General features: G+C 36.1%; 3 protein-coding genes across 4 annotated transcripts; 2 read left to right on the top strand and 1 right to left on the bottom strand.

The window, feature by feature from the left end:
- The first annotated feature begins 1,361 nt into the window (after window positions 1–1,361).
- Window positions 1,362–2,720, top strand: LOC124407108 (farnesol dehydrogenase-like). The gene is made up of 3 exons (XM_046882935.1): window positions 1,362–1,566; window positions 1,821–2,261; window positions 2,411–2,720. Exons 1-3 carry the CDS (start codon window positions 1,435–1,437, stop codon window positions 2,582–2,584), a joined length of 747 nt encoding a protein of 248 aa, XP_046738891.1. The 5' UTR covers window positions 1,362–1,434; the 3' UTR covers window positions 2,585–2,720.
- A 4,725-nt stretch (window positions 2,721–7,445) lies between these two features.
- Window positions 7,446–9,954, bottom strand: LOC124407109 (protein GUCD1). 2 transcript variants are annotated; one of them, XM_046882937.1, is made up of 5 exons: window positions 9,835–9,954; window positions 9,401–9,560; window positions 9,179–9,305; window positions 8,569–8,863; window positions 7,446–8,414 (listed from the first exon to the last, which is right to left on the bottom strand). In XM_046882937.1, the coding sequence occupies exons 1-5, from the start codon at window positions 9,854–9,856 to the stop codon at window positions 8,401–8,403; spliced, it is 618 nt and encodes a 205-aa protein (XP_046738893.1). In that variant the 5' UTR covers window positions 9,857–9,954; the 3' UTR covers window positions 7,446–8,400. The 2 variants fall into 2 exon arrangements, with proteins under 2 accessions (XP_046738893.1, XP_046738892.1); XM_046882936.1 differs by having other exon boundaries at window positions 7,446–8,400.
- Window positions 9,955–10,061: 107 nt separating this feature from the next.
- Window positions 10,062–14,853, top strand: LOC124407105 (2-methoxy-6-polyprenyl-1,4-benzoquinol methylase, mitochondrial). Its single transcript, XM_046882930.1, has 5 exons — window positions 10,062–10,248; window positions 10,524–10,936; window positions 11,540–11,628; window positions 13,883–14,006; window positions 14,630–14,853. Exons 1-5 carry the CDS (start codon window positions 10,062–10,064, stop codon window positions 14,717–14,719), a joined length of 903 nt encoding a protein of 300 aa, XP_046738886.1. The 3' UTR covers window positions 14,720–14,853.
- The last annotated feature ends 1,485 nt before the right edge of the window (window positions 14,854–16,338 follow it).

Raw genomic sequence — 16,338 nt, 5'->3', positions numbered from 1 at the left:
GGTAAATCTACACTCAGAAAAAAAGTTTGTTCATTATGAGGAAGATTTGGTTCTGGCGACGAAATTTCAGAATTAAAATTCATCTGACCAAACATTATTTTCACACAAAAAAAAGTTTAGTTGGAAAAAGTTTAGTAGCACCACAATCCCATAGATTCTGTTTCAGTTGCGGAATCAGATCTACACAGTGAAATCATTTTGTACAGGTTGGAAAATGATGGATTAATTGTTGTAACTAAAGAAATTATGGTTTGATTGGAATTTGTGCTCCATGAATCAAGTGCCACATCCAAAACCGACAAAGAAATATGCCATTGTGTATTAGACTTCGAATAATTTAGTTCTGCCGATCAAGATTATACGCGAATTTTTGACGCGGTACAAGAATTATTTTGCCACTTGAAAAAAATATTCAGTAGATTGCGATGCTGGATATTATTTGGTAGCGGCAATCGATTAATAGCTCCCATGATTTCGTAAATTTTACTAATCTTTATCGACCGTATAGATTTACTGAACCTTATGCAGCGATTTAGTTGAATCTACCAGAGGGTATTCAATATTTTGATAATGCCATGAAAAAAGTATTATTTTATTGAGTTGACTAAAGTAAAATCGATATTTCCTAATTATAAGTATATTTTGTGTAATTAATTTTTTTTTTTTGCGATTTTCAAACAATTATTTCATTAATTTTGGTATTTTCGATAAAATATTGTGTACAAATTTATTTTTTTAAAACAACACACAATTTTCTCTGAGTGTAAACGCATACAGCAAGCTTTGTACTGATTGCGTCATTTCCTGCAATCAAAACATGATTTTTCTTGGTCGGAACAAAGCATGCAGTAAACGAGTTTATATTCACAAACACATCATGAGTCCGTATATAAGACGTGATATCAATTTTTGACTAATATTAATTACTAAGAACTTAATAATTCAAAGTTCCTTTGAACACAAGCTTTCTTTTCACCTCCACCATCGAGTGATGTCAAATTATCGCAACGATTACGCTTCTGTGCGAAAGACAAAGTCAAATAGTCTGTTTTAGCCAGACAGCATATACCTGCTTATCTTTGAAGGTCAGGCCTGATATTTCATTCCCTTGTTTTCAATATTAGAATTATGGACAGGGTTGGCAGCTAATCTGCACGATTCGGTGAGCATCGAAGCTCTGCGAGAGAAACACGACGTATAGTCAATCGATAAGGATAACTTTGATGAGCATAAATTGTTGCTGTTTACAGAGTAAGTGAGAATTAATCTTGAATGGCTATTAATGTATCCTGACCCGTAACCCTCTCAATCTTGGACCACGTTCGTTTATGTATAAAAGCCGGATTCATTCGAAGAAATGCATCAACCTTTCGAGGTAACTTGCTGAGTTAAGTCTTACTACCGTAGCAAATCCAAAACTACTTGAAATCCAAAATGGATCGTTGGGTCGACAAAGTTGCTCTAGTCACCGGTGCTAGCTCTGGAATTGGCAAAGCCATCGTCGAGGAATTAGTCCGCAAGGGAATGAGAGTCGTCGCCATGGCTCGTCGCATTGACAAAATCAAGGTAAGCCGTTCTGGTTATTTTTTACAATTTCTTTATTATTGCCACTCTGACAAAGAATAGAGAACGAAGATACATTCTCTTGCAATCATCAAAGAATTAAGATCAATTTTTACAACTTTTTAAATAATTACTTGTACCCGTAACATTAAAATTTTCGTCCTACAAAATTACCCGCTTGGATTGGAAGTCCAAATCAAGAAATGCCAAGTATCAAAATGTTTGCGGCTATATTAAAATTATTCCACTTATTACAGGCGTATGCCGAGGAGTTAAAGCACCACCCAGGAAAGCTCCACCCGCTGCAGTGCGACCTGACCAAGAAGGATCAGGTGATGCAGACAATGCAATGGATAGAGAAGAACATGGGACATATCGACGTCTTGGTGAACAACGCCGGGATTGACACTCACACCTCTTTTCTGAACGGGACAATGGAAGACTGGGAGAAGACATTCCAAGTAAACATCCTGGGGTTAGTAGCAATGACAACCGAATTCCTAATGATGAAGAAGAAGCAAGGCTTGATGGACCGCGGTCACATCTTCAACATCAACGACTTCCGATGCTTCACCCGCCACACCACCATGGAGAACAGGATGTCTGCTCCGTATATGGCTACCAAATGGGCTATGCGTGGAATCACGGACATACTTCGTACGGAACTCAAGGAACTCGAATCAAAGATCAAAGTTACCGTAAGTCCGAATGAATTTCTCCTCTCGTAGATTACGCATTGAGAGTTGCTGCAGTGGCCTGAACATTCTATCCATTTCATCGTTCCTTATATACATATAATATAGTACTCAAACTGAACTTAACACTGTGTATATTGTTTTTGAAACAGAATATTTGTCCGGGCATGGTCCACACCGAAATGACAGTGAAGGACATAAAGGAACACGGTTACGCTGCTCTGGAACCCTGTGACGTCGCGGACTCCATCATCGTCGCATTGTGTACTCGTGACACCGTCCTTATCCGAGACATGATCGTATGTCCTTCTCGCGATCTCTACTAGAGAGCCAAGAGGACCTCAATATCGCAGATCGCTGACCGGTCTTTGTATACTCACTTCCAAATTTTCAAATATGTCGCTCGCTGTAATTGTATGTTTTCGCAATTGATATAATAAATTGAAGTCTTCGGATCTGAGCGTAAAAATCCGTTCTCTGTTAACCTCAGTTAAAAAACCCTACACAGATGAGATATTATCTGGATTACATAATACATTCGAAATAACGTTTCTTCGAAACAAACACCATGAAGCTGTCTGAATATACAGTACATTCCTAAACACCTGATATTCGATAGATGAACATAAGGTATTTTTCATGACACCTTCCAGTTGTACTTTTTCTATGTGACTTTTTATGTATTCGAAACATCCTTTGCCTAATTACACAAGTAACATTCAATCCACATCAGTTTAACTTCAAGACTCAAAATGGGCCTAGAGCAGGATTTAGTGTATTTGGAAAAAATGCTGATGGCCACGAAGACACATTATCAAAATCCGCACAGTGAGGCTATGATGGTATAATAGTATAGTTTCAAGTCGTCATAGTAAATAAAAATTCGTACATTATCGAGCTAGATTATAATATTTTGGACTGTAGTAATATATCCCTATAAAACTGAAACCACGTTAAATATTATTCAGTTTTCGCAAAACTTCTAAGATTTCAAATACTTTCAACTCCAGGTAAAATTTGATTCAATTCAAGTAACTTTTCGACGTTCACAACAAACAGTGACGGTTATTTTCACCTTATTAAGATTATCGTCATGCGTTAATCCTGCACAGTTAAAAAGACTTTGGACGTACGACAAGACTCTTAACAAAGAAGATGAAATGGAGATGGCTAGTAAGTGCATCGAAGAAGCTACTGAATTAATCAAAAACCTTGACGAACCATCTGATAGAGCACTTGCTATTATTAGGAAGGGGTTGCACATGAACCCTCGTTCCCATGAGCTCTACGCCCTTAGAGCAGAAGTTTGTGCGCAAAAAGGTAAGTTCGAAAATCTTACAGATAGAATTCAGAGGAACATGAAAGAACATGCTCAAGATTTTGAACTAAGTGTCGACGGACATTCCGACAAATGAATGAATTCAATTTGAATGGCGTAATCGGCAGGGTAATGTTTTCAATGCTACATGTAGATGTTGCGAAAATAGATCTAATACGCGAATGTAATTGTCCGATGCTTCTTTCAGTGCATCCCGCAAGACCTGATTATAATCAATCGGCCGAGATTTCTCTGATTTCGAGATACAAAATTGTTCGATGTCTTACACATACGTGCAAAAATGTTTACGCTGTTTAGGGGATTGGCAAAAGGCGACAAAATGGTACGAAACAGCGAGGAGCATGGTGAAGTTTGATAAGACTTCCGATGGTGAAACCATGGCCGCACAGTATAGAGAGAAGTTGAGAAATGCATACTGCCAAAGGGGCCAATGGCACGAGAATAACGAGAGACTGATAGAAGCTGTAGCTGATTACGAACAAGTCCTTGTACTTGATCCCAAAGAAAACAGAGGCTACGAATCACAGGCGAGTGCAAACATCGTAAAATCACGTTGGAATGTCTTTCTCAAAAGCACAATTCATGTTGAATCAAGTTTTTCTTTTCCTTTTCTTAAGGACATGCTCTTAAAGTGCCTTCGAAAACTCGATAAATACGACTCGTATCGTTTGGCATGGACCGAATTTATAAAAGGGACGAAATCGCATAGAAATGCAGATCTGATGACGCAGCACGCAGAATTCAAGATTCACATTCGAGAAGTCGCAGCCGCACGGCGGATGTTGCGCCAAGCAATTTCTCTAGATAAGAATAATATGGAAGCTCAGGATCTACTGCAGGTATTTTTAAAAATTCCGATCGCCGATCCTCAATAGAAGAAGATTTTCCCCGCCAAATACCTTGTTGCAGGTGATCTTCGACACCGGGCACACTATGCTAGTTTACGCCATAATATGGTGCATAAATGGATGCTACGATAAAGCTCTAATGACAATCGACAAAGGGACAGACTGCGATCCTTACAACCCAGGCTTTACAGTCCTTAAAACAATCGTATTACGACTTTCCGGTCGTCTCCGAGAAGCAATGCGATGGCTCGACAACGTGAACAAAGCTTTCTACAAGCTGCTTGAACCATCGGAAAATAAACGGGGATCCATAATGGGAAATCTGACGGTGGAGCAGACAAGGAAAATGTTGATTGACCAGTGGTATTTGATCAGGTACAGACTTGCAGGATGGAATGCGTGCCTTAATTGTATATGGCTCGACAAGACTTTATATACAAGAAAACGACGATGCAGGTACGATATGGCGGTGGAGCACATGATCAACGGGAGATACGAGGAGGCCATAAAGTTATTAGAGAATAAAGAACTCTTGGCGAAATCCGGGGAGCCACGACTGCTGATGGGTGACTGCTTCATGCACCAAGGAAAACTCGATCAAGCTCTGAAAGCGTACATGCAAGCGCACGAAGAGAGCGTCGCGACGGGCTGTTGGAAGACGTCGGGCAAAAAGAACCTTCTTGCTCAGCGAATAACGGAAATTTTGAACAGTCAGTCGCGCCCGGCGATTCAAACGAAGCAAACTCGAAAGGCCCTTAAGAAAGCTGAGGGTGCCCTGAAGGTGTTAAGGGAGGAAAACGTCCCTGAAACACGACTTGGTAGTCAACGTAGCGAGGCACTGATGTATCTAGCTAGATCCCACTATCAGGCATCGCCGACGCACCCAACGTGTCCTTGTTTGAGATCGTTGGTGGATAGTTTGTCCTTTGGACGAGGGGTCGATGACGGTGGCATTCGTAATTCTGTACTGGGAGACAACGCGAACTTGAAGAGAGCGATCACTTGCTTCGCGTCGAAAAAGAAATTTCCATATTGTACGAAAATTTTGATGCAAAACTGAATGTACAGCTTTTACATACGAACATACAGCCAACATTATTGACAAGAAGATGGCATATTTTTGAGATAATGCTTTCAGCGTTGCGTAAATAAATTCACATCTTTTTTCATCCAACTTATGAACACAAAACCTACTTTCAAACATTAGTAATAATATAGAAGAAGATTTATCAAACAAAAAATAATGTATTAACTATATCGCACGATCAACGAAGTAACAACAGACAGATACGATTGGAATCTACTTACGATTAGTCCCTGGCTCTAAAGAAATACACCAGAATTTTAACGCAATGTATTACCCATTTTTCTATACATATGGTGTGAATCCATGACGTTATCACCTAACAATATCTTTCAATTGTGCCTAGTTCCTTTCTTATCAAGAACCATTATGTATAGGTGATAAATTTCTTTTCAGCATATTTGCTAGGCTTCATCTTGACCAAGACGAGAAGATTCGATTACTTTCATTTCTATATTTTTATCCTTTTTTTAGCAGCATTCTTTAATACGATTTTCTGCATAATGTAAATATGTCTACACATTAATTCATGTAGAATTTTATTAGCAGTGTTTTACCCACCACTCAAACCTGGATGTTATGGATTAAGTTTAACATCGTTACATCCCAGACTCGTTACATGTACCCAAGCAGCTTCAGCTAATTTGTGGTCTACAAATTACTACTACAGATTACTACTGAATAAGTAATCAAAAAAACGCATTAAAGAACCCGTTATGTTCGCATCAAGTCATTAATTATGTTAGGCGATAGATAGAAAAAAACCGGTTCACTTATTGAACTTACTCATAATTCGTCTATTTTTGATGTGTGATACTTTTATTTTTCCTTTGGTGAAACTTATTTTTATAAAATGAGTAGAATTAAAATCATCTTCCAGGGTCGTATAATTATATGTTTGCAGCAGTTGTATACATGTTTTTGAAGGTAATTTTGTACGAGCCAATTGGCGGGTCATTTTTTGCAGCATGATATCGTGTATGTTCACGAGTATACCGGTTTTGCAAAACCACAAAAGGCGTAATCAACAAACCAGTATTTTTATGGATGTAGCGAGTGAAATTTCTAAACAAAAATTCTAAAAATAAGCTGAGCTTCCACTGAAGAAGTATCTAAAAATATCAAGAATCCGATATTTATGTGTTTAACAAAGGTGATCTATGAGTGAAAATAACTAGAAATTAAGTGCATAACAATATTCTACTTATGTTATTAAGAAGTGCTTTTAAATACACACATTCTACATTGAATCTTATTACATAGGTATAGTAAAAATATGCTGGGTACTTTATTCGTATTCTTTGCACCCACGATGTATTTGTCTTCAAATACCCTTGTATACTGGTATCTAGTTAGTACATTTGAATTATATAAAATTTTAACCGTATCGATGATATTTACATGTAAAACCTACAGGAAAGATTAGGACAAACAGGCTATACGGGTCAAAGTAAATAATATGTAAAATGCACTTTTGGAACTTTCACGAAAAACAGCTTTCATTTTGTTTATTTATTACATTGTATTAGGTAACTTGAGATTAATTATCTAGTCGTAAAAGGATTATTGTTTTAGGCACTATAGTCCAATAATTGGTTTTATGCCGTATAAGCATTTCACCCTCATCTTCCCTAATTATATATAAATATGACATTAAGTTCTCGTATGTATCTATATATATAATTTTATAAAATAATTGCATGTTCGCAGTTTGTACTTGTGATCATAAAATGTATATTGCATACAGCCATTCATAATAAACTCAACATGGCTGTTAAGATAAATTTGAAAGTGATCATCAAAATCTTATGCAAACACAATGTATCGATTTTATAATATGCTGTTTGAATAACCATTGAAAATCCATATACATTATATTTTTAAGTTTAATATATAAATATATATTTTGTTAGTTGATATTTGTGTCCTTTTATCACAGGAGTCTACCCAGCCAATATACTACAATGTCAATTCAAAACGCCTATGCACGTCAGATCTGCATAATAAATTGTTAATAATACATTATACCATCACCAAGAAGTTATGCAAAAAATGACCAGGGTTGTAATGACTTTCATCTATGAAATTCGTCAACAATGGCTCACGGATCAATGTAAAATGGCGATTCGAGCTTTAAAAAAAAAAAAACATATTGTAATCAAGATTTCAGAGTCCAGTAGTTATTGAAAAACTATTGTGGAAAGTTGTGTACTGTGGAGAAAATTCTACATTATGATTTAAAAATTTCAGATTTGAACCACCCTGTTCATTTAACTTGGAAATATCTATTAAATTCTATGGTATTCGTTAAAATTTACATACCTAATATGACAATAGTTTTCTAAGAAATACGAAATCTTCATCATTATATGTGGACTGTTGCACTTGCTTTTATCATGAGATCATGAACCAAAATGAAGTATCTTTGACCTTAATATCTGGTAATTAATCTCTTAATTAGTTCTGGATGTAATTGGACAGTCGTACGTGGGTATGTCATATTATCAATATTCTACGTTCAACTCATTTATCAATAATAAGTAAAGAATGATTGAGGCACTGAATTACATGTTTTAAAAACATGCGTATCTTCTATCCTTCTACCTATGATGTTTTGAACGTAGATTGAGAAACATGCAGGTAATTCTTCAATATTGATTATCAAAACTATTAATCTGAGTGATAGTAATTTTCGGTCGAAAAACCTTATCATAAAGGTGACTATATCTTTAACTGTGGAAATTACTTAGCTACATCATAAGCTATTTATTAACGGTGATAAATTTGTACCAAATATCAAAATGACGTCTTCATCTGTTCCATAAGATTTCCTTGCTTCTTCCATATGGTAGTAGGACATTGCGCATATACCTATATGTGTGGATCTAACTTTATAAACAGGTCTTGTTCCTAATATTACATGAGGGATAGTAAACAATTAAACTCTCTGTCAGGGATCAATTTTGCCATTTCTCTTGTAAGCCATTATCTAGTGCAGTAACCAATGTAACATGTCAGAAAAGAATATGTAGTACTCACGTTCTCTATATGAAGGATTTCTATAAAGGAACCTCTTTCTACGGTCATTGTAACCCACTAGGACAATGTAATGGCCGTTATAGCTTACAGGCCAAGGAAAGCAGTTCCGCAATTCACATGTAATTTTGTTATTTTTGCAAATGTCACACCACAGCAAACTTGCATTGGTTAAGAGTATAATTGGTCCTTCAGCAGTCAAGTGCTTTATGAGATCCGTATTCAACAGTGATGTTCTTTTTACTGTAATATTATTCAATCGTGCCTCTTCAAATCTCTTATTCACTCTGTCTTCATCCTGTTAATAAGATAGTATAAGTTTAACAAACAATCCCAGCCTGGAATAGCACATACTGAAATGCATCGTTTGAACCGCAGTAGCTTGAATAAAACCATTCTATATAATACAGGCAGTTTACCCTAAAAAAATACAACGCTACTTACATACAAATTTTTGTTTATGACCTCAATTTTTCTATCTCAATCGTTCTTCAATTCTGAACTATTTGATAGCTAAATATTGAGTATTTAATCATAAAATCAAGAGAATTCTCTCACGCAATGGTATTAAATTGTAGAAGCAAAAATCAGTTAGAACATATTTTCTGACTACCTTGTGTAGTATCTTGTCGTAAAAATGTTCTCCACGGTATCCGGGATGAACACCAAAGGTTATAGTGCAATACTCATGCGTAACCCCAAATCGTTTCAATAGATAACATAGATCTATACTCCAGGTGCTGGAAGTATTAAACGCATAATTTCGACTCTTCGGTTGCAGGAAACATATCCATGAAATATCATAGATGCCTTGTTGTGAAGAAAGGAAAGTTACCTCTTGTCGAATCCCTCTTCTTTACAAACTTGGTAAAAATTGTTGATAAAATGTTTTCTCTGCTCGTCAGGTAGGACCATCAATACGCAAGATACCCCACAGTCCCAATTAAAACGTTGCCTGACGTGTGGAATCTTGACTTCAATGACATGCTGTGGCTCTGGAAAGTTAGGAACACAATGAGGATGCTAATAGTGTTGATAAATTTATGGTCTCTCGTCTCGGGGATACGAGGAATGACCACCAAAGGTTGTAGCGCAATACTCATGCGTAAGCCCGATTCGTTTCAATAGATAACATACATCTATACTCCAGGTACTGGAAGTATTAAACATGTAATCTTGACCCTTCGGATGTAGGACACGAATCCACGAAATATCATAGGCACACACGCACACAATCGGAGGGAAGAAAACGACACATGATATACTTACTGCCACTTTTGGAGCCAGTCATGGTGCAGCGAGCTCACTAGCGAGCCTTACCTTACCGTGTTTACAAACTCATGTCTTTTATATTGCGATCTTTTTTGCGCCATTTCGCAAGGCGACACGCCCATTGATTGCCATTGATCAAGTCGAGGCCGTCGACTATCGAAATTGAAGGCTCGATCGGCCTGATCGCCCTTGACCCTATCGACATATATCGTTTTCTCACAAATATGGCGCTCTCCAAGTGCTTCACTTTTAGGTTAGCAAGAACAGGCAAGAATTTTGCCACTCGGCGATTCAGTGTTGCGACTTCCAGGCAAAGTTCAGCGTATAGTGAAAATAAATATAACGAAGATGAGAGCAGAGAAACACATTTTGGCTATCAAACTGTCAAAGAAAGTGAGAAAGCGAAAAAAGGTAGGGTTAAGCCATAACCTTCGACGTTCACGGTTTAATCAGAATGTTGCTGTATATACTTTACTTGTTTTCATTGAATGAGACTGGCTAGACCACTTAACATACACTTAACATGCAGTCATTTGCAAATTCGTCCTCGTCAACTGTTCCCTTTGAAAATGTAGGTAAACAAAATTACTGATTACTGCAGACTTATTACAGAACAATACTAGTGTTTTTGATTTCCAGATTAAACTGGTTGTTAGTTTGGTATTGTATGTTGCTTTATGTTACAGTTCATACTGTATTCGAAAACGTGGCTGGGTCATACGACGTGATGAACGACGCAATGAGTCTCGGTATTCATCGAGTATGGAAAGATATTTTCATCCAACGCCTGGGACCGACACACGGTACGAAATTGTTGGACGTAGCCGGTGGTACGGGTGACATAACTTTTCGATATTTAAATTACTTGAAAAATACAAGAAACCCACAAAACTTGCAAAGCCAAGTGACTGTATGCGACATAAATGAGGCGATGTTGGATGTTGGCAAAGCTAGAGCTGAGAAACAAGGATGGACTGTTGACAAAGGCTACGACATCACCTGGCAGCAAGGTGATGCGGAGAAACTACCTTTTGCCAATGATTCTTTTACAGCCTACACTATTGCCTTCGGGATTAGAAACGTCACGCATGTCGAAAATGTAAGAACTGGCATTTAGAAGAAGTTTACACTCAATATATTTGTATAACACTTAGGCAACTACGATTGGTTTTATCAATGAACTTACAATGCTATGCACGTTTTCTTTATTGAAAAATAATCTGCGAATATGAATTGTAAGCTTGTTCGAACCGAACATCAGTTATTTATCGCATAACACAGGCCTTAGCTGCTAGTTTATTTGGATATCCCTCAAAACTGTGCAGTGTAAACTAAATTCTGTTAGGTCTAGAATATGCACAACTATAAATTGAAGGAGAGCTATATTTAGCAAAAAGAGGAATCGTAGTTTCAAGCAATTTTTCTTATGATAAAATATGGGTGTTGGATACAACATATTACTTTTGCAAAGATCGCAGAATACCAAGAAAATGAAGAATGTAGAAAAAATTATCAAAAATATTCAAAAAAATAATACAAGGGATCAGTGGATGCTTCGTTAATGTGCAAATTGGAATAAAGACATTTACAAGAGGCCGATATATCCTCAAACTACACATACTTCAGCTTTGAAAGTGGCTGGAAATATAGACCATTTAATTAGTAAATGTATCTCATTATGTGCAAATATGTTACATTCCAGGTACTTGCGGAAGCTTATAGAGTTCTCCAGCCAGGGGGACGTTTCTTGTGTCTCGAGTTTAGTCACTTGAACAACGAAGCATTACAATGGTATGAAATAAGGGCTTGTTTTTCATGTTAGGTAATAGGAAATTCAACCATGATAGTTTTTCAACTAATACCGTGAAGTGATATTATAAATGATAATTCTGAATCAACAAATGGAAATAATTTTTGTCGTTGTTTCAAGATGAATATACCATGACCAGAATTTACGATTTCAGAAAGTCGAAATCTATTTTGCAAAGTTTCATTAGCGTAACTTTCTATGAAGTTTTATTGAAAGACTCTCGTCAACTTATCATCAACTGATTTACTCACTCTAAAAATTCGACAATTTTTTTCTGTAAAAATGAAATTCTAAGGGTCAAACAAGGTCTTTAATCTTCTCTGTCTTTCAACATCATGTTTGTTCACGTGATATACTGTTAGAAAATATCTGGAGTTAATGAAAGGATGACTATGATATAGAGCTTAAGGGTGGGAAGTCGGCTACTGCATGTGTATTGATTTATTCAACCCGTGGAGTGAACTTAATTTCTATAGATGGTCGGGTATATTGCTAATGAAACAGAGACTACCACCTTGATGCAAATCTTGGGACTCAATGGAATGTTCGATCTTTTGAAAAAATCAAGCACGTATTGAAAAATTTCCGTTGCACTTGACATAAGCTTGCCTTATTACCAAACGAGAAATGTTCTTCTGTAATTTAATTTTACTCGTGTATATTCAAGTTTTAACGAAACTTTATGTAGTTTAATATAAGATTTACTTTTTCACCCAATTAAAGGGAGAAATTGCCTTCACTGCGCCTTCAATATTCTAGCAATAGTTTCAAGGATTTAACAACCTGTTCCAATTTTCCATTTACGTACTCTAAAGGAAAGCTATCTAGTTGTTTGGCATATATTAATCTTCTATCATGCATATTAAAAACTAGACCTTCAACATCAATTTTTAAGGCTTTCCACACCAGTGGAGAGTATTCTCATTCTATAGCTATCTGTGCATCTCGGCTCCCCTTCATGTTTACCTTGATACATCAATATCCTCAGATTCTATTTATAAGCACAAACGCACAAGTTACCCCTAACAGAAAGTAGCATCCGTCGACCTGGTGAAAATACCCTTCCAGGAAATTGTCAATTATTAAGAAAATTCGTGCATTTGCCTAAGTGAGCAAGTACTATATACGGGAATTGCATATTTCGAATTTACGCTAAACTGCACTCTCAGTATGGCATTGATATAAGTTCACAAATAAATCTCAGCAACAATATTTCCCCATGAAAATTAATTTTTCCATTCTTAGATCTCTCATAAAATAACAGCATAATCAAAGTTCCAGTTGTCGAGATTCCTGTTGCCTATAACTCTAGTGTAGTGTCAGATTGCACGGACTTTTAAGATTTTGTGATTGCGTCTCTGTAAATCAAAACTTGTTATTTCTTATACAGATTCAGTTCTAGACAATTCTTTTACTCCTGATACTCATACACAGGACAAATTAAATTTTTAAGTAAACTTTTGCAAGTACATACTTATGTTCGTCCGTTGATTTCACCCATAAGTTTAATTAAATTGTCTGCTTTTTCATGTGGAGATTTACTGAACTGATTAAGACATATCTCAAAATTCTGTAATGTCATACTGGTTGTGAATAGCAACTATTTGCTGTGGTTTACGTTAGCCCTCTCAGCTCCCCATTTATTTGCAAGTAGAAATTCATAATGTAGTAGTCCACAAAAAATAAAATTTAATTTATTTGAAATCCATTTGGATTCAGCCAAATGGCAAATAGATTCATAAAATTTTACAGGATATGACATTTGGATTTTTCAATTTAACGTACAAAAACTCTTTCCTTTTGTTCAGTTGGGTAAGAGAGTTGTCAAAACAACATCAAATTCCTTCACAAATCAATAGAGAGTACGTTTATGCTTGATCAATACTGATGAAACAGAAATTATTATTCAAATGTGATTCAGGCATTATCATTCTATATTTGCCCAATGCAATGAGGAACCTTGACCTAACTGCAGGTCGTCCATTAGACTATCTAAAATTCGACTTTCAAGCGCATCGATGTGAATACCTACAATCGCAGCAGTTATATTGAAGTTTTCGATATTTATACAGTTTTACGATTACCCCCTACAGTTACACTGGGCGAATCCGGACATTAATGTTCAATTGCATTGGTATGACTTAGCATACCTAAGCATTGTCTTTTAAATTTGATCTAAGAATAAAATATTTCTGCGATTTACTGTATTCTTCATTCATCATCTTTTTATTACAGGATCTATGACAAGTACTCCTTTCAAATGATCCCAGTTATGGGCATGTTGATTGCTGGACAGTGGGAACCTTACCAATATCTTGTCGAAAGTATTAGAAAATTTCCCAGGCAAGACGATTTTAAGGTAATTTTTGGCAAGCGTATCCGATAATTTTTTTGTAAATAGCAAAATATAAAGTTTATATAACGCGAGCACGTTTTACGCGTTTTTTCATGGGTGCTTTCCATACACAAAGTATCCGTTACTATGACGGTCCAGTGAGTCTGCAAATGCGCATGTGTGGAGTACTGAAACTACCATTTTAACTCCTAGGACTTAAAAGTGGTAATTTCTATACAGCTTTCATGCGCTGTCGCAACAAACATAGTGAACCGATGTGACATTTCGCCACCCTATCCTCACTTTCGTGCTTCGTGAAAAAACGTGTAACATGCTCTTGTTATATAAAGTATTGTGTGCAACATGGAGGCAACCGTCTTTTTGCCTCGCGTATTTGCAATATTCGTCTAAGGCTCGTATGCGTGCTCACCTGCGACTCATTGCAAACTTACGCTCGGCCCGAAAAAACCGTGTTTGCCTCTTTGTTATACAATATACTATTTTGCATATCTACTTCAGTTCATTTATCGCAACCAACTCTGAAAAATCAAAATTCAATTGCAATAGATTCTTATGTACATTTCTCATCTGCTGACCCGATAAGATAAGGATGATAATATACAATGTGACATTCTATTTACTTTTAGAACATGATCGAGGATGCTGGATTTAGACAAGTAAATTACGAAAATCTAACTTTTGGTGTTGTCGCTATACACTCAGGATTTAAACTATAATTTGCTAGTCATTCTTGATGAGCAGTATGAACACATGTATCAATGACTGACGTGTATAAAGTTATATAATTTAGTGTGTTGTGTGTAATAAATAGTAAAATGTTATCGCATCATTAAATAAACAGAGAAACGTTTTACACTCGTTTTTATTGGACATCTCTGAAATTTTAGAGATGTCGACTTGTGAATATTCAGATCATACCCTCAAGTTTACTTCTCGGAATTCATATTTGCTGTGCCGCTGATAGAAACGCTGAAGTATCAAGATTTCACTTGCGATAATTTTTATCTAAAATGTGTGTAGGACATGAATAGGACATGTAATCAGGATAATAATCACAATTACTTTCAGGGACAACTGTATTAATATTTAGTAGTGAAAACCGCAGCCTCAGATAGAACAAGTAAATACACATGTAGTACATTCCATCCAGAGATCCACAACATTAAATTAATACCGTTCCCCCACAGGAATTATTTAAGGCTGTGTCTCAAGTTGTATAAATTTGATGTCTTGTTTGTGTCATTGAATATCACTGTACCCTGCCAAATTTCGGATACAATTCACCGCAAGTATCCAGTTGCAGCGTGCTAAGTTAGCATGCACTCCAGTTATATAAAACTTCGTTAGGAAATTCATGTTTGCCTTACAATAATGCTTACTGTCAAATATCATCTCTATCTAAACTTTTGCTGTATAGTGCAATCAATATATCTATACGTATGATAAAGTTATGTAATATTAAAATTTGAGACACGCCTGTCAAGCATTTATCTGCTAGATCCCATAGTTCAACTTTAATAGTCAACATGAACTATCCGTTATATCATAAATTCGCCCAAGTCTCTTTGATAAAACTAGTTAATACTGGAGCATGTACGAAGATTGAAAAAATGTCTATCTAATAACCTGCGAACGTAGTAATCATTGCCAAGATACAGGTGGTGCGAGGATGCAACGCAAATGCTACACAGAATAATCCGTGACAGAAATCAATGAAACTTGCTTCAGGCTGTGTACAAAGGTGATCATTCTAGTTTAAAAGTACAACATTATGAAGGGTAACTAATTATTTGTGTTAATAAAAATATTGTGTGTACAATTGCTGGGCTGGTAGCACGTCACTTTTCTTACTTTTCTGTCAGCTTTTTGATACTAAGGTCACTTCTCACACGAAAACGTTGATTCAGTCTCCAACATTCACGTTGGAACCTGCATGATCTACATTTCCATTGTCCAGTTATGTGAATGGGATTATAATCCTTGTTCCAAATATTTGACAAGATTTTTATACAAGTGAGGAAGAAACTTTGGTGTGAAATACACTTGGGCTATTTCAACTTGAGCTTTATTAATCTAGTCAATATTTAATTTAGAAGAATCCGTATTTCAAAAGTACTGTGCTGTTCAATTGCTTTACCATCCGAATATTACGTATGCTTCTGTATTTTCAAATATTAGATGACTTTGCAAACCTCAAACTCATAATTATGCAACACATAGGCCGAGAATTTCGTTATGTTTGTCAATTTAATTTTATTCACCGATAACTTGTTCATTATTTATTCCAGGTTTTCGTAATAAAAATGTAATTGTTTAATTCTTGAACTAGCGCAAT

Source organism: Diprion similis, chromosome 6 (assembly GCF_021155765.1).
Source record: "Diprion similis isolate iyDipSimi1 chromosome 6, iyDipSimi1.1, whole genome shotgun sequence".
Classification (NCBI taxonomy): domain Eukaryota; kingdom Metazoa; phylum Arthropoda; class Insecta; order Hymenoptera; family Diprionidae; genus Diprion; species Diprion similis.
This window is presented reverse-complemented; position numbering and strand designations above follow the sequence as displayed.